The 19,479-nt window shown below is 40.3% G+C and overlaps 1 protein-coding gene and 1 non-coding gene across 3 annotated transcripts in view; both read left to right on the plus strand.

Annotated features, from left to right (window-relative positions):
- The window catches only part of LOC115164906 (EGF-like repeat and discoidin I-like domain-containing protein 3), a 224,387-nt gene that overhangs the window by 41,630 nt on the left and 163,278 nt on the right, over positions 1-19,479 (plus strand). Inside the window, exon 2 of one of the 2 annotated variants that reach the window (XM_029717822.1) lies at positions 4,652-4,681. The exons of the other annotated variant lie outside the window; for it this stretch is intronic. Coding sequence (XP_029573682.1) covers positions 4,652-4,681 — 30 coding nt within the window. The remainder of the gene's footprint in view (positions 1-4,651; positions 4,682-19,479) is intronic. 2 annotated transcript variants of the gene reach the window in all.
- Positions 3,047-3,121, plus strand: trnaa-ugc (transfer RNA alanine (anticodon UGC)). Its single transcript has one exon. It is a non-coding gene; the product is annotated as a tRNA-Ala (tRNA).

Genomic DNA, 19,479 nt, shown 5'->3' on the forward strand with positions numbered 1-19,479 from the left:
AACCCCATGAACGGATGGCCCTTCTCCAGGCAATGGAGGAGGCCTGTGGTGACATTCCAGCAGAGTCCTGTCAGGGGTGGATGCGTCATGCCAGAAGATATTTCCCCTGCTGTCTGGCCAAGGAGAATATCTCCTGTGATGTTAAGGAACATTTGTGGCCGGACCAAAACAACAGACATGACTGATTTGTTTCTTGACTTATGATTTAGATTGTATTGCATTTTGACAGTTTCTTTATCTATTCTGTACAATTGATATAACATACACTACAGTAGTACAAATAAGCCTACTTTTCTTCCTTTGCATATGCAAAATATATTTATTGAATGTGTGCTTACAGTATGCTGTTTGACATGTATTGAGTAATGTTAAATATAAAATGTTCTTGTTTGAGTACACACAAACAATATACAGTATACTGTAACAACAAAATCTTACTCTTTACACTGAAAAAGGTTCTGATAATAATGTTTTGAATATGTCACATTAGTGGGATCTCGGTTGTCACTAAGTTACATTCATTTGATGTGTGTATGTCTCATTTGTGTGCAGAGTTTCACTTTGAGCAGGGAGTACATTGCTGTGATTTTGATTACAGTGTTTCATTTAGCAAGAGGTCTGTGGGATTTGGGGAAATTGGCTAACTGTTTTGTGTTTAGATTTTTGAGTACCTGAGATGTAGTTTCAGCAAACGTGTGTTATCAATTGGGAAAAAACTCTAAGAACACCTGCTCTTTCCATGACATAGACTGACCAGGTGAATCCAGGTGAAAGCTATGATCCCTTATTGATGCCACTTGTTAAATCCACTTCAATTAGTGTAGATGAAGGGGAGAATAAGGATTTTAAAGCCTTGAAACAATTGAGACATTTATTGTATATGTGTGCCATTCAGAGGGTAAATAGGCAAGACAAAATATTTAAGTGCCTTTGAACAGGGTATGGTAGTAGGTGCCAGGTGCACCGGTTTGTGTCAAGAACTGCAACGCTGCTGGGATTTTCACACTAAAAAGTTTCCCGTGTGTATAAAGAATGGTCCACCACCCAAATGACATCCAGACAACTTGACATAACTGTGGGAAGCATTGGAATCAACATGTGCCAGCAACCCTGTCAAACATGTTCGACGCCTTGTAGAGTCCATGCCCCGACAAATTGAAGTTGAGGGCAAAAGGGGGGGTGCAACTCAATATTAGGAAGTTGTTCCTAATGTTTGGTATACTCAGTGTATATGGCTGGAGTTGAGATTGTTTGTTATGCCCCCAGTCAAAATTGTATTGAGCTGAGCAAAGTCAACGATACAGTATGTTTTTCTTGGCAAGCCACAATAAAATAACATTACAGAAAATATCTTCATCCAACTAGCTTCAACAACATCATACTGTGGAAATAATCATACTTAGATGTATATGTACACACACACACACACACACACACACACACACACACACACACACACACACACACACACACACACACACACACACACTTACATATATATACACACACACAAACTTACATAGATACACACACAGACTCACACGTCGGTCCTCTGGCCATGTTTTTGCGTGTGCTGTCCAGGACAATTCCCCAGTGTTGTTGGGCTAGTCGCAGCCTGAGATAACATTGGTCTTACCATCATCTTTGGAACACCACTTGACATAGGAGGGGAAATTGGTTTGGATAATATATCATAGGAACAACCCTTGTCTTTTGTATGTGTGTGTGTGTGTGTGTGTGTGTGTGTATGTGTGAGAGTGTGTGTGTGTGTGTGTGTGTGTGTGTGTGTGTGTGTGTGTGTGTGTGTGTGTGTGTGTGTGTGTGTGTATGTGTGAGAGTGTGTGTGTGTGTGTGTGTGTGTGTGTGTGTGTGTGTGTGTGTGTGTGTGTGTGTGTGTGTGTGTGTGTGTGTGTGTGTGTGTGTGTGTGTGTGTGTGTGTGTGTGTGTGTGAGTGGGTAGGTGTGTGCGTACGTGCATGTGTTGGCCTTTACAGTGGATGAAGAGAAAGGGACACAAGGGAAACCACAATAAGAGAACTGTGGAATGTGTTTAGTCTCTTGGTCTTGGGATCAGAGGAGTCTTCTGGTGCATGGGAAACATCCACGAGGAGCTTCTCATGCCAGACATATGGGATAGCAGGAGATCAACTTCCTAGTTTTTGCTTCTTCACTGTCTTTGTCCTCAGTTACTCATGAGCTGTGGTTTTCGGTGCATTTCTTTATGGATGTTCATTCATATGCATCTGTTTACTGGCATTCTTATGTGTGTGTTTTTATGCGTGTGTGTTTTAAAGGAACTCTTATCTTTAGTAATCACCGCTATGACACTGTCCAGATGATAGAACATTGGATGAGCCAACAGGAAAACAGGAAAAACTCTTACCAGTAGTAACGAGTCATGGGTTAAAAGGACTGACAAGAAGACATAAAACAGACTCCGTAAATTGGATTAGCGTGGTAATGTGCAAGGTACTAGAACCCTTGGAGATGATTTAGCGTCTGTCTGAGAATGTGATTGTATTTTTAGGACTAGGGTCCCTCCAGAGAATATTGGCAGAGACAATGTTGATGTTTGGTTTTGTGAAAAGGAAATTGAGTCTGTTCCATGTGTCTCTCTCTCTCAGTATTGTATTTGGCTAAAATGCTCAACATGTTCAACACGTTTTAAACAGTACCCTGCTCAAGTGTCTTTAAAATTATTGCTTGAGAAATAGTTTTTTCCCCCATTTTAATGGAAATCTATTACAGTAAGGTGCTTAATTGTTACCCAGAAGTTATTTGATATTGACATAAAAAAGTAGCTGCATTGGGCCTTGACGTTTGTCATTCAAGAATGGCTAAATATATCCAGTCTGTCTCTGAATTCCTACACCTTGGACTGTAAGGTAATGACAGTTAGAGAAGAGAATGGACATCACAGGACCTGCCCTAGCCTGGCACAAACCATTCACACATTTAAACTGGTAGCCAATTTTTTTAATGAAAAGGCTACACTTCACATTTGGCTACATTTCACAGGCAATACTACTGCACACTTGACATAAATAGCCTCCCTGTGGCTCAGTTGGTAGAGCATGGTGTTTGCAACGCCAGGGTTGTGGGTTCGATTCCCACGGGGGGCCAGTACGAGAAAAAAAAAAAAATTATGAAATGAATTGAAATGTGTGCATTCACTACTGTAAGTCGCTCTGGATAAGAGCGTCTGCCAAATGACTAAAATGTAAAATGTAAATAACAATGGCCAACAATGAACACGTTCATCAAAACAAAGACATTTGCACAAACATCAGTATTTCTGGTAAACAATGAAAGCACCCCTTAAAAGGAATAAACCAAATGATGAGAGGTGCTGCACAACCTTTGCTGGCGCTCGCTCTCTAGGAGCTACTTCAGACCAGTAGTAGGCCTAGAGGCAGGTTGGCGATTAACAAAGAGACAGACAGTGGGTGAATTTTACATGGCCCGGTACCCCGGTGTTTGAGGGGACCCAACGATAGCAACTTTAGCAAATAATATTTGAAGCAAACAATGTGTCTGTTTTTGTGTGTGGAATGGAAGGAAATGTTGCGACGTTGTCAGAACTTTGAATATTGAAATTCGCATAGCTCTCTCTCTCTCTCTCTCTCTCTCTCCTCGCTTTCTCTCTTTCTTTTTCTCTCTTTCTATCTCATGGTATATGTAGTCCTTACCATTCCCACATGCAACCTCATGTTTACGTCAAGAAAAATAACATGGTAGATGCCACAACATCAGGGAAAACCACAGCTTTACAGTATATACAGTAACTCCTCCCCTTGGGGTCTCTGTGTCTGGCTGGGGGTGTGTCTGCGTGTTTGAGGCAGGCCTGCTCTAGCTTATGATTGGGGTAGAGATAGAGAGCTGTGATAACGATGGGAGACAGCCCAGCCCTCAGCCCTGCCACTCACCCATGGCATAGGAATCGGATTAGGAGGGTGATTCGGCCGTGTATGCCTCACAAAGTAGTCCTACTGTACACTGGTCCAGAATGATGAGTCCACATTAGTCAGAGGCTAGTAGCCAGTATTTTAGCCATGGAGACCTTGAGGGGGATGGGGTTTGGCCAAGCGCTAACATTTCATGATGGCATTGTGTACATTTAGGCTTTTCTGTGGTACTGTGTCTGGTTGATTGTCACCCGCTCACCTGTTATATCATACAGTATGCATGCATGTTATTGCGTTGTGATGGTGGGGTGGGGGTTTGGGGGGTAATATATTGAGTCCACAGTGTTGGATGTACTGTACATTGTGACTCAAAGTGGGAGGATTATTAACGGAGTATTTGAGTGACTCATCCATCCATCAGTCGAAGGATTAGTAAATTATTTGATCAATAATTATATTGTAAATACAAAACCTTCAGTGTTCATGATGGAGTTATACCATTAAAGCCTTTTTAGCTACCCTTTAGTAGTATTATACCATTAAAGCCTTTATAGTTACCCTTTAGTGGTATTATACCATTAAAGCCTTTATAGTTACCCTTTAGTAGTATTATGCCATTAAAGCCTTTATAGCTACCCTTTAGTAGTATTATTTGAAAGTCTAACAATAAAGTAACTGCTCTCTCTTTTGCTCCTCCCTCCTCCCTTGCTCCCCTCTTCCCTCCCTCCCCTCCCTCTGTCTCTACAGCAGTAGATGGTGTGGAGCTGACTTCAGCAGGTGGGGTATTTCTACAATTGGTAACTTGTGTTCCCCTCATTTGTGTGTGTGTATGTGTGTTCTACCCATCATCAGTACAATCATATGACCTTTCCTGTATCCCTTCAACCACTCTCCCACTCTCTCAAACACACACACACACACACACACACACACACACACACACACACACACTTAGAGGTCTTCTCTGACCCGACGACAACCAGACCTAGACCCGACCAGGTTAAACCCAAGTGACCAAAAGAATGTGTTTATCAGCCAAGTTGCCCTTCTGGTTAATGAATAGGTATTTATATGTTGGCCAAGCCTTCTATAAGTCAATCAATTCACTTTATTAGTGTAAAATAAATATGCTTTAGGCTATGCAGAGTCGTGGTCGGGTCTATTCAGGTCCACTCAGTTGTAGTTACATAGACCCGAGACCCAATGTCATTCAAACAGGACCCGGTCCAGACCCGAGGGAAAATATATCATCTTAACACACACATATACTCACACATACACACACACACACAAGACCACACAAGCCCCCACACACATATACACACACACACACACACACACACACACACACACACACACACACACACACACACACACACACACACACACACACACACACACACACCCCTGTGACTGCTGTGGCTCCTGCTGCATTGATTGATTGATTGATTGATTGATTGATTGATTGATTGATTGATTGATCAAGCCCAGTCAGTATCACTTTGCTTGACTGATCTCCATGTGTCTCTCTTTTTTTGTTGTTTAGTTTTCTTTTAACTTTTTACCAATGATGTTTATGTGATGCTTTTAGTTCCTTTCTCTCTTTGAACAAACATACATCCCTCGCCTTATACTCCACAGACTGTAAACAGGCATTCAACCAATCAGAGACTTGTGTTGTTCTCCCTTGCAACAGAGAATTTCATGGAACAAATGTTTACCATTGATCAACAACATATATTCCCCAAGTTTGAGAACTCGAAACCATTTTGGTCCAGAACACTGCCAAACAACCAACCAAGTCCACAATATTTGATCACGCAAATATGCATGAAAGAATGAAACTCATTGAAGTAAGCCTATAATTGAGTGGTATATAATTCGAGATGGTAGGAGTGATTATTCAATTAGATTCTTCCTTTTTTTGAGAATGCTCTTCTATAAAAAAGCCTCAATAAGCATTCTACACATTCTTCTTACTTGAAAATAGCCCTATGAGTCAGGGTAGTTAGTGAGTGGAAAACATTCCATCCCTGTATGAGCTCTGTACCAGGCTGTATCACAACCGGCTTTGATTGGGAGTCCCATAGAGCGGCTAACGATTGGCCCAGCTTCGTCCGGGTTTGGCCGGTGTAGGCCGTCATTGTAAATAAGAATTTGTTCTTAACTGACTTGCCCAGTTAAGTAAAGGTTAAATAAAAAATAAATAAAATAAAAACCTCTAGTTAGTGTGCCTCCATAAGCATTTCTGTGATATTGTCCTCATGCTTCCCCAAGCAGCTGGCTGATGTTATTTGATGTACTTATTATTAGCATATGGTGTATAACAGGATGGATTGCTGGCGTACCTTGTCCATAGACTGGTTACATAGTAAGGAAAACAATGTGTGATTTTGTCATTTGGGGAACTATGCCTTTAGGAACAGCACAGTGGTTTATTATAAAGGCCCTCCAATGCATCTTCTGCTGCCTCAGAAAGCATGTTTGGCAATCACATCCAATTTCCAGTTACCTTGAAAGAGGAAAAGAAATGTAACAGAAGAAGCTTTTTAGAAGCTCTGTAAGTATTAAATGGAACTGAAATATTATTTATTGCAGATCCCAGAGTTGAGAAGTCTCTATCAATGTTGTCTGGTTGTTAGTGTTTCTGGTTGGTAATGGGAATACTTTGGGTATCTCCCAGGTGTCAATAGTCTGGAAAGATGAGCCTACGTGAAGTAGGGCTTGCAAAATAGTTGGGAAGAGATTTTTGACTTACCGATTCCATGGCACATGGTTAATAACCTCTCAGGGCTAGGTGGGACTCTTGCGTCCCACCCACTCAACAGCCAGTTGAATCCTGTGGCGCGATTTTCAAATCCCTTAGAAATGCTAATACTTCAATTTCTCAAACATATGACTATTTTACAGCTATTTAAAGACAAGACTCTCGTTAATCTAACCACACTGTCCGATTTCAAAAAGGCTTTACAACGAAAGCAAAACATTAGATTATGTCAGCAGAGTACCCAGCCAGAAATAATCAGACACCCATTTTTCAAGCTAGCATATAATGTCACAAAAACCCAGAAGACAGCTAAATGCAGCACTAACCTTTGATGATCTTCATCAGATGACACACCTAGGACATTATGTTATACAATACATGCATGTTTTGTTCAATCAAGTTCATATTTATATCAAAAAACAGCTTTTTACATTAGCATGTGACGTTCAGAACTAGCATACCCCCGCAAACTTCCGGGGAATTTACTAACAATTTACTAAATTACTCACGATAAACGTTCACAAAAAGCATAACAATTATTTTAAGAATTATAGATACAGAACTCCTCTATGCACTCGATATGTCCGATTTTAAAATAGCTTTTTGGTGAAAGCACATTTTGCAATATTCTAAGTACATAGCCCAGCCATCACGGGCTAGCTATTTAGACACCCGGCAAGTTTAGCCTTCACCAAAATCAGATTTACTATAAGAAAAATGTTATTACCTTTCCTGTTCTTCGTCAGAATGCACTCCCAGGACTTCTACTTCAATAACAAATGTTGGTTTGGTCCCAAATAATCCATCGTTATATCCAAACAGCGGCGTTTTGTTCGTGCGTTTCTAAATTTCTAAATATTCCATTACCGTACTTCGAAGCATGTCAACCGCTGTTTAAAATCAATTTTTATGCAATTTATCTCGTAACAAAGCGATAATATTCCGACCGGGAATCTGCGTTTCGCTAAATAGAGGGAAAAACAGAAAGACGGGGGCGGCCAGTGCACGAGCATGAAGCCCTTTGTCCTCTGATAGACCACTTAGCAAAAGCGCTCGTGTGTTTCAGCCAGGGCTTTGAATTACGTCATTCAGGTTTTTCCCGGGCTCTGAGAGCCCATTGGAGCCGTAGGAAGTGTCACATAACAGCAGAGATCCTTTGTAATGAATAGAGATGACCAAGAAAGCCAATAAATGGTCAGACAGGCCACTTCCTGTAAAGGAATCTCTCAGGTTTTTGCCTGCCATATGAGTTCTGTTATACCCACAGACACCATTCAAACCGTTTTAGAAACTTTAGGGTGTTTTCTATCCATATCCAATAAGTATATGCATATTCTAGTTACTGGGTAGGAGTGGTAACCAGATTAAATCGGGTACGTTTTTTATCCGGCGGTGTAAATACTGCCCCCTAGCCCTAACAGGTTTTAATGAATTGATACGCAAAACAACAGCGGATTGAAAACTTTGAATTTTTTATTTAAATTATTATACAAAATTCTTGCAACCTATAGAATGTTATTTACATGGGGGATCCAACCTACCCAGCTCTGTAGATTTTGTTGCGAAGAGGCAGAATCATAAGGTAATTTGTCCATATGTAGCTTGTTTTTCGTCACAGGTCCAGGAATGGCTGAATACTTGCAATATTTACCTGGAGCTAACACTGAAAAGTCATAGTCAATCGATTAATAATGTAATAATACTTTTAGCAACAAAAAAATATATTCAATTTTACAATCTGTAGAAACAGTGAGAATAAAGGTTCAGAACTTTTGTGAAACATCACAGCACAGTTGAACAAATATATGGCAAATAGAAATCCAATATGGATGGTGTTAAGAGAAAGATGGGAGGGGTTGAATGGAGCTGAAGGTTGGGACTAATAACAACTAATAACAACAAGATAACTAATGTAAAACATACTGTGCCCGTAAAACGTATATAGGTTAATAACTTTTGTGAAAGAGCACATTTTGAAAGATATGGCAAATAGAAATCAAACCGGATGGACATCAGAAATAGATGGGAGAGGTTGAGGGTAGATGAAGGACAGGAGCAAAAACAAACAAAATAGAACTATTGTAAAATAGAATGTGTCCATAAAATGTACACTACCGTTAAAAGTTTGGGGTCACCGAGAAATGTCCTTGTTTTTGAAAGAAAAGCATATTTATTTGTCCATTAAAATAACATCAAATTGATCAGAAATACTGTGTAGACATTGTTAATGTTGTAAATGATTATTGTAGCTGGAAACGGCAGATTTTTTTTATGGAATATCTACAAAGGCGTACAGAGGCCCATTATCAGCAACCATCACTCCTGTGTTCCGATGGCATGTTGTGTTAGCTAATCCAAGTTTATAATTTTAAAAGGCTAATTGGTCATTAGAAAACCCTTTTGCAATTATGTTAGCACAGCTGAAAACTATTGTCCTGATTAAAGAAGCAATAAAACTGGCCTTCTTTAGACTAGTTGAGTATCTGGATCTTCAGCATTTGTGGGTTCGATTAAAGGCTCAAAATGTCCAGAAACAAATAACTTTCTTCTGAAACTCATCAGTCTATTCATGTTCTGAGAAATGAAGGCTATTCCATGCGAGGAATTGCCAAGAACCCGAAGATATGGTACAACAATGTGTACTACTCCCTTCACAGAACAGCACAAACTGGCTCTAAACAGAATAGAAAGAGGAGTGGGAGGGCCCGGTGTACAACTCAGCAAGAGGACAAGTATATTAGAGTGTCTAGCTTCATTAAATAGTACCCACAAAACACCAGTCTCAACGTTAACAGTGAAGAGGCAACTCCGGGATACTGGCCATCTAGGCAGAGATAAAAAGAAAAAGCCATATCTCAGACTGGCCAATGAAAAGAAAAGATTACGATGGGCAAAAGAACACAGACTCTGGACAGAGGAACTCTGCCGAGAAGCCGGCATCCCGAAGTCGCCTCTTCATTGTTGACTTTGAGACTGGTGTTTTGCGGCTACTAGTCATTTACAACATTAACAATGTCTACACTGTATTTCTGATCAATTTGAAGTTATTTTAATGGACAAAAAAATGTGCTTTTCTTTTGAAAACTAGGACATTTCTAAGTGACCCCAAACTTTTGAACGGCAGTGTATGAATGTACAGTTGAAGTCGGAAGTTTACATACACTTAGGTTGGAGTCATTAAAACTCGTTTTTCAACCACTCCACACATTTCTTGTCAACAAACTATAGTTTTGGCAAGTTGATTAGGACATCTACTTTGTGCATGACACAAGTCATTTTTCCAAAAATTGTTTACAGACAGATTATTTCACTTATAATTCAGACTACGGATTGCAACTGCACATGGGAACAAAGATCATACTTTTTGGAGAAATGTCCTCTGGTCTGACGAAACAAATATAGAACTGTTTGGCCATAATGACCATCGTTATGTTTGTTGGAAAAACGGGGAGGCTTACAAGCCGAAGTACACCATCCCAACCATGAAGCACAGGGGTGGCAGCATCAGGTTGTGGGGGTGCTTTGCTGCAGGAGGGACTGTTGCACTTCACAAAGTAGATGGCATCATGAGGAAGAAAAATTATGTGGATATATTGAAGCAACATCTCAAGACATCAGTCAGGAAGTTAAAGCTTGGTCGCAAATGGGTCTTCCAACTGGACAATGACCCCAAGCATACTTCCAAAGTTGTGGCAAAATGGCTTAAGGACAACAAAGTCTAGGTATTGGTGTGGCCATCACAAAGCCCTGACCTCAACCCTATAGAAACCTGTGGGCAGAACTGAAAAAGTGTGTGCGAGCAAGGAGGCCTTTCAAACCTGACTCAGTTACACCAGCTCTGTCAGGAGGAATGGGCCAAAATTCATCCAACTTATTGTGGGAAGCTTGTGGAAGGCTACCCGAAACGTTTGACCCAAGTTAAACAATTTAAAGGCAATGCTAGCAAATGCTAATTGAGTGTATGTAAACTTCTGACCCACTGGGAATGTAATGAAAGAAATAAAGCTGAAATAAATCATTCTCTCTACAATTATTCTGACATTTCACATTCTTAAAATAAAATGGTTATCCTAACTGACCTAAAACAGGGAATTTGTACTTGGATTAAATGTCAGGAATTGTGAAAAACTGAGTTTAAATGTATTTGGCTAAGGTGTATGTAAACTTACGACTTCAACTGTATATATATATATATATATATATATATATATTTATGTACGTATATATTTGCAAAAAATATATGTGTAATATGGTCTGTGTGTAGCTTGTGTAGAGGAGTCAGGCACAGGACAGCAGATATGAGTAAATAAACGTAATTTACTCAAAATAGACAAATATAATACAACCAAGCGAGCCCACATAACGGACCGTATAACATACAAACAATCACTCACAAACAAACATGGGGGAACAGAGGGTTATATAATGAACAAGTAATTGGGGGATTGAAACCAGGTGTGTAAGACAAAGACAAAACAAATGGAAAATGAAAAGTGGATCGGCGATGGCTAGAAGGCCGGTGACGTCGACCGCCGAACGCCGCCCGAACTAGGAGAGGGACCGACTTCGGCGCAAGTCGTGACAATATGGGGGTTTGGAAGTGATGCAGACAATTACATTGATGGAAGCTACAATCTTTCTGCAATCTAAAAGCTGATCTAACCCCCCAAAAAATACAAATAAAAGTACGGGTCAATTCCATTTCACTCTCAGTCAGTTTTAATTGGATATGAAATTGTTAGATGTGACTAAATTCTTGAATCCATTAATTTAGATGGATTTGACCCTAACTCTGACATTCATATCTCCATGCTCACATCATGTCCTGTGCATCTCTTCTTAATCATTTCTTCTGTTTTAGATGGTTACAATGAGGTCAGAATCGTGTGTTGCTATGGTGTTATGGTAGAATTTTCTTCTTTGTTATTCAAGTATACAGATTAATAACCTAATCTGGATCTTTTCAAGTTTTTTGATCTTTTAAAAGTAATGCCTCTGTTTATTTCATAGCAAAGTTGATTTTCTTCATGGGACATTCCATATCACGTGCACATTTGAGCATGTGAATGAAAGTGTTTAAAAACAATATGCAAGGCAAAACACATGTAGTATCATGTTATGTTTTTTCAGTTACTCACAAATGTGTACACACACGCAGGAAAGCACAAACACAAGCACGCGTACACACACACACACAGACAGTACACACATCGACAGTACACAAAATGAAAAAATTACTGGTGCTATTATACTTTCTTGTTTCACTAAGTAACTAATGTTTTGTAATTACAGGTTTGAAAGTCACCTGTGAATTACCATGTTAAGAACTCATACAGAAATCTGACCTTGTTACAAGGTGCCACTGCCATCAAGTCAACATGTAATACCAGGGTTATAGAGGGGGTATGTGAGTGTGAACTCAATGGAACCTCTCTCACCAGCCATATTAGCTGAAAGGCTGCCTGACATCCAGGCAACAGCCTTCATCCAGGCAACACAGCCTTCATCCAGGCAACACAACCTACATCCAGGAAACACAGCCTTCATTTGAATATGTTCCCTAACACCAGTCATGGCAAACCACACAGTAATCAGCCAATGTTTGCTGTTTGATAGGGTCAGGTGTTACAAGCTTTAGTTGTGTGAATATATCCATGTGGAAAGAATCCTGTACTTGTAAAAAACTAAATGTGCATGTTTGACCCCAGAGTAAAATAAAAATGGTAAAAATGTACAGTACCAGTCAAAGGTTTGGATAAACCTACTCATTTCAGGGTTTTTCTTTATTTTTACTATTTTCTACATTGTAGAATAACAGTGAAGACATCACAACTGTGAAATAACACATATGGAATCATGTAGTAACGAAAAAAGTGTTAAACAAATCAAAACATTATATTTGAGATTCTTCAAAGTAGCATCGCTTTGCCTTGATGACAGCTTTGCACACTCTTCTCTCAACCAGCTTCATGAGGTAGTCACCTGGAATACATTTCAATTAATAGATGTGCCTTGTTAAAAGTACATTTGTGAAATGTCTTTTAGCCAATCTGTTGTGTTGTGACAAGGTAGGGGTGGTATACAGAAGATAGCCTTATTTGGTAAAATAACCATTCCATATTATGGCAAGAACAGCTCAAACAAGCAAAGAGAAACGACAGTCCATCATTACTTTAAGACATGAAGGTCAGTCAATCCGGAACATTTCATGAACTTTGAAAGTTTCTTCAAGTGCAGTCGCAAAAACCATCAAGCGCTGTGATGAAACTGGCTCTCATGAGGACCGCCACAGCAAAGGAAGACCCAGAGTTACCTCTGCTGCAGAGGATAAGTTCATTAAAGTTACCAGCCTCAGAAATTGCAGACCAAATAAGTGCTTCACTGAGTTCAAGTAACAGACACAACTCAACATCAACTGTTCAGAGGAGATTGCATGAAACAGGCCTTCATGGTCGAATTGCTGCAAAGAAACCAATACTAACAGACACCAATAATAAGAATAGACTTGTTTGGGTCAAGAAACAAGAGCAATGGACATTAGACCGGTGGAAATCTGTCCTTTGGTCTGATGAGTCCAAATTTGAGATTTTTGGTTCCAACTGCCATGTTTTTTGAGATGCAGAGTAGGTGAACGGATGATCTCCGCATGTGTGGTTCACACCGTGAATCATGAAGGAGGAGGTGTGAATGTGTGAGAGTGCTTTGCTGGTGACACTGTCAGTGATTTATTTAGAATTCAAGGGACACTTGAATTCTGCAGCAATACGTCATCCCATTCTGGAGCAATACGCCTTCCCATCTGGTTTGCGCTTAGTGGACTATTATTTGTTTTTCAACAGGACAATTACCCAACACACCTTCAGGCTGTGTAAGGGCTATTTGACCAAGAATGAGAGCGATGGAGTGCTGCATCAGATGACCTGGCCTCCACAATCATCCAACCTCAACCCAATTGAGATGGTTTGGAATGAGTTGGACCGCAGAGTGAAAGAAAAGCAGCCAACAAGTGCTCAGCATATGTGGAACTCCTTCAAGACTATTGGAAAAGCATTTGAGGTGAAGCTGGTTGAGAGAATGCCAAAAGTGTGCTAATCTGTCATCAAGGCAATGGGTGGCTACTTTGAAGAATCTAAAATATATTTTGATATTTTTAACACTTCTTTGGTTACTACATGATTCCATATGTGTTATTTCATAGTTTTTATGTCTTCACTATTATTCTCAATGTAGAAAATAGTAAAAATAATGAAAAACCCTTGAATGAGTAGGTGTGTCCAAACTTTTGACTGGTACTGTGTATGTATCACAGAATTGGGTGAACAATTATTTTGTAATGCTAAAGTTGTAATATGAAGCAGTGCTTAATAAAACAGTGTGACACATTTGTATAGCATTTGCCGACAGCTTCAGAAATGTTCTGCAATTTTATGAACATCAGGACATACAGTATCTGTTACGTACGCCTCTTGGAGGAGGGAATGCAACACCCCACTACACCTCAACTCCCCGTGGAGTGAAAAAAGTATATGATCATAGGTGCGGGGAAGGACGACAGAGGCAGAGAAAAATACCGTTTACAAGGAATTTATTATTTCTAAACACGGTAATGTGGGGAAACGGGTCTGGACGGAACCAAAGCAAAGAAAGTCAAAGTTAAGGAATCCTCTCTCTAGAGTTCTTACCTAGTGTGCATAGACAGATTAAATACTACGGGTTATGTATGCCCACAGGCCTCTTGCCTAAACGCTCCCAAGGTGCTTTCCCCTTCCCCCCCTGGGAACAAATGAAACAGAATAATTTACCAATAATTTACGTGAACAATTTCATTAACCAATAATACTAAGTCCTATTCGCATACACAGACCTCTGAAGGAGCGGCTACAAAATAATATCAACAAAACTTTTACTGACCGCCACAACAACCAACAAAGGACATAAAAAGAAGCTCTCCTCCCTGACGAAGGAACACTGGCTTTTATCAAGCTGGAGAAGGAGTTGGTAATTGAAGAGACAGCTGTATCCCCTGACAAGAGGGAGGTGTCAGAGCTCCAATCAGCGATGGGGTCGACCAATCAGCTGCTTAGGAATCCAGGAAGCCATTTCCTGAAATACACACACATACAAACCCACAACAACACAGAAACTGGGGAACGTAACAGTATCTCTTCTCTTTATTAGATAAGAAATACACATTATTTTTAATTACTGCAATACCCGTTTGCTCTCCACTGGTTTTAATTAACGATGAAATTGATATGCATTTTTAATATGTGGTAAGGGAGCATTCATTATTTCGCTTGTGAGGGCCTTATTAATCACCATAAACTTGTGTAATACATTAATAATGTACTGTGCATTCGGCAAGTATTCAGATCCCTTGACTTTTTCCATATTTTTTTACGTTACAGCCTTATTCTAAAATGGATTAAATCATTTTTCACCCTCATCAGCAATACCCCAGAATGAAGTATTCAGACCCTTTACTCAGTACTTTGTTGAAACACCTTTGGCAGTGATTACAGCCTTGAGTCTTCTTGGGTATGAAGCTACAAGCTTGGCACAACTGTATTTGGGAGTTTCTTCTATTCTTCTCTGCAGACCCTCTCAAGGTCTGTCAGGTTGGATAGGGAGTATCACTGCACAGCTATTTTCAGGTCTCTCCAGAGATGTTTGATCGGGTTCAAATCCGAGCTCTGGCTGGGCCACTCAAGGACATTCAGAGGCTTGTCCCAAAGCCACTCCTGTGTTGTCTTGGCTGTGTGCTTATGGTCGTAGTCCTGTTAGAAGGTCAGCCTTCTCTCCAGTGTGAGGCTCTGAGCGCTCTGGAGCAGGTTTTCATCAAGGATCTCTCTGTACTTTGCTCCGTTCATCTTTCCCTCGATCCTGACTAGTCTCCCAGTCCCTGCCACTGAAAAACATCCCCACAGTATGATGCTGCCACCACCATGCTTCACCGTAGGGATGGTGCCATGTTTCCTCCAGACGAGACGCTTAGCATTCAGGCCAAATAGTTCAATCTTGGTTTCATCAGACCAGAGAATCTTGTTTGTCATGGTCTGAGAATCCTTTAGGTGCCTTTTGGCAAACTTTAAGCGGGCTGTCATGTACCCTTTTACTGCTTTCGTCTGGTTACTCTACCGTACAAGTCCTTCAACGTCATGGCTTGGTTTCTGCTCTGACATGCACTTTCAACTGTGGGACCTTATATAGACAGGTGTATGCCTTTCCAAATCATGACCAACTAATTGAATTTAAAACAGGTGGATTCCATTGAAGTTGTAGAAACATCTCAAGGATGATCAATGGAAACAGGATGCTTCTAAGCTCATTTCCGAGTCTCATAGCAAAGGGTCTGAATACTTACAGTATATAAATAAGTTATTTATATTTTATATTTTTAATACGTTTGAAAAAAAATCAAAAATCCTGTTTTTGCTATGTGATTACGGGGTATTGTGTGTAGATTGATGAGGGGGAAAAGGTATTTTGTCCATTTTAGAATAATTCTGTAACGTAACAAAATGTGGAAAAAGGGAAGGGGTCTGAATACTTTCCGAATGCACTGTATCTACGGTTCTTTTTGTAAACGGAGGTGGAGTTGCAGGTTTAATGGGCACTGGTTGGCCATTATGTAACACAAGACTGGACTTTCTGTGCAAAATAGCACTTTATATAATGGCTATGCTGTATTTCTGTGCTCTACTCTTAGAGCTGGACCACTCAGACATTGACATGCTAAAAGCTCCTCACAATTCCGGTACATTCAGCGTGAGTTCTTGCACAGTGCAAGCTTCTTTACAGTATGCATAATGGTGCTCCTAAAGTAGCCAATTTCATTCTCTTTCAATCTGCATAGAATCATCTCTACGATTCCACTGTGATGTTTGAAAAAAGGTACTGTGAAGCTGAAGTGAAAAGCTTGGCACAGCATTTTCGTCCTCTTACTAGTTAAAGTGTGTGAGTAATACCATATACGCACTAATGCTAATTTAGCCTTATTGCAGATTTGACCACTTAATGGAAGTATGATCTCCATTCAGTCTAATACACTATTTAAATCATGTTACTGATGTTGAACAGGTCACTCTTTCACACATAATTATGTGCTGCTTTATTTACAATGCCTGACGTGTCAGAAGCAGTGCTGACATTATTATTAATGAATTATTATGACATTATTATTATTAATTAACTGTTAGGAAAGAAGCCGTGTTTGTGTTCTGCACAGAGGTGTGTAAGAGGAGTCAGCTGGGGCTTTTTCTGTGAATATTAAGATCTCTATTGGGGTAACCTTGTATGGGATCACATTCCCTGTATATATTGGATGAAAGGAAAAGGAAAACACCATGACCTTTTAACTTCCTCTATGCATCTCTTTGTTGTAGCTTTTCCTCCCGTACTTTCTTCCTTTTGAGAAATGTGCTTGACAGACCTCCATGTAGTCATATGAGCTTGACTGGTTAACAAAACTCTTTATGGAATGAAGCACAGGCTTTCTTTCATTCCATTACGAGCTGGGCATTCATGACTTTTCCAGATTCACAGAATGTCCTATGTGTGATAAGGGCCTATGTATTGCCAATAATAAGTGAATGAGTCAATGCCTGACTGTATTATGGAGAGACTTATGCCAGCAAACTTTCGTTGACCACCCCGTTGGGGCGACTCTTCTCCTGGAGCAGTCTTCGTCTGATTGGCTCAAGCCTAATTAGGTTTGATTGGCTCACATGGTCAGAACAGGAAGTACTTTCTTCCAAGGTCCCCTCTGCCAGTGTTGTGACATTTCCATGGTCTGACTAGTCTTTCCTTCTCTTCCTATTCTGTCAACGTCTTGAATGGTGTATTTTGTTTTGACCTCCCTGGGAGATATATTTGACATGCCGGAGTCTTAGGCAGTTCCGTCTTACGTCTTTGATGTGCCTTTTATACTTTCTGACTTTGCAAGTGCATTCATTTGTCATTGTCAAATGTCAATGTGTCTGATCCATTTCGTCATGGCAGGGTGCAAGGACATGTACAGATAGAAAGGTAAAGAGGAAAGGACTTGCTAAAAGCATCCCAGGATGTGTCCTGCTGAGAAGGCTACTGTCCCTTAATGTGGACCCATGCCAGTTGCTATCAGAGAGCACTGGGAAGGGTGGGCTGAAGAAGCAGTGTCAAATAAAAGGAAGTGACATAATCAGGCCAACGTTAGAGCCCTCTGCCATCTCACCAAGTATACATTTAGAGCAGAGGCTCTGAATTGGAACTTCCTAATTTACCACCCATGAATGCATGCAAGTGGCAAATACACACAATTTAAAGGACTGAGGGTTCACAGTGTGTTACAAATTACTTTTGATTGCATAATCTATAAAAAATGTATGTATATCTTTACTGTACTTTGTTGGCCTTTTCAGACCATAGATGTTTTCCATTGTTGTGTAAAACACACTAGAAAAGGCGATAGTCACCAATAAAGAGCAATAGTAATGTCATCTTTTTGTAGACACTAACTCTGCCACATGTCTCGTTGGCCAAAAAGTCTATGGGGAAATACATTTTGTTTTTGTAGGGTTTTTGGATAAATGCCGAAAATAAGGTCTGTGGTAAACACAGGCTTAGGAGATCTTATAATTTTTTTTCTATGAAGTAATCTTCATCATCTAACTTTGTGTAAATTTTGAAGCATTTATGCAATCAAAACAAGCACATTTAAACACATAAAGGCTTCATAATTCATAAATGTCATGTTAACTGACTGCTATTATCTCATAGAACAAAACGTATAAGACATGGGGGGCAGGTAGCCTAGCGGTTAGAGATGCGAGCCAGCAACCAGGGGGTTACCAATTCGAATCCCAGGGCCGACGGGGAAAATATGGCAGGAACAGAGCTGGCAATCTGAGGGTTGCTGGTATCAAATCCTAGATGCTACAGTGGGGGAAACAAGTATTTGATCCCTTGCTGATTTTGTACGTTTGCCCACTGACAAAGAAAGGATCAGTCTATAATTTCAATAGTAGGTTTATTTGAACAGTGAGAGACAGAATAACAACAAAAATATCCAGAAAAACGCATGTCAGAAATGTTATAAATTGATTTGCATTTTAATGAGGGAAATAAGTATTTGACCCCCTCTCAATCAGAAAGATTTCTGGCTCCCAGGTGTCTTTTATACAGGTAACGAGCTGAGATTAGGAGCACACTCTTAAAGGGAGTGCTCCTAACTGCAGCTTGTTACCTGTAAAAATGACACCTGTCCACAGAAGCAATCAATCAATCAGATTCCAAACTTTCCACCATGGCCAAGACCAAAGAGCTCTCCAAGGATGTCAGGGACAAGATTGTAGACCTACACAAGGCTGGAATGGGCTACAAGACCATCGCCAAGCAGCTTGGTGAGAAGGTGACAACATTTGGTGCGATTATTTGCAAATGGAAGAAACACAAAAGAACTGTCAATCTCCCTCGGCCTGGGGCTCCATGCAAGATCTCACCTCGTGGAGTTGCAATGATCATGAGAACGGTGAGGAATCAGCCCAGAACTACACGGGAGGATCTTGTCAATGATCTCAAGGCAGCTGGGACCATAGTCAACAAGAAAACAATTGGTAACACACTATGCCGTGAAGAACTGAAATTCTGCAGCGCCCGCAAGGTCCCCCTGCTCAAGAATACATATACATGCCCGTCTGAAGTTTGCCAATGAACATCTGAATGACTCAGAGGACAACTGGTGAAAGTGTTGTTGTCAGATGAGACCAAAATGGAGCTCTTTGACATCAACTCAACTCGCCGTGTTTGGAGGAGGAATGCTGCCTATGAC

The sequence above is a fragment of the Salmo trutta genome, chromosome 27 (genome assembly GCF_901001165.1).
Source record: "Salmo trutta chromosome 27, fSalTru1.1, whole genome shotgun sequence".
Classification (NCBI taxonomy): Eukaryota; Metazoa; Chordata; class Actinopteri; order Salmoniformes; family Salmonidae; genus Salmo; species Salmo trutta.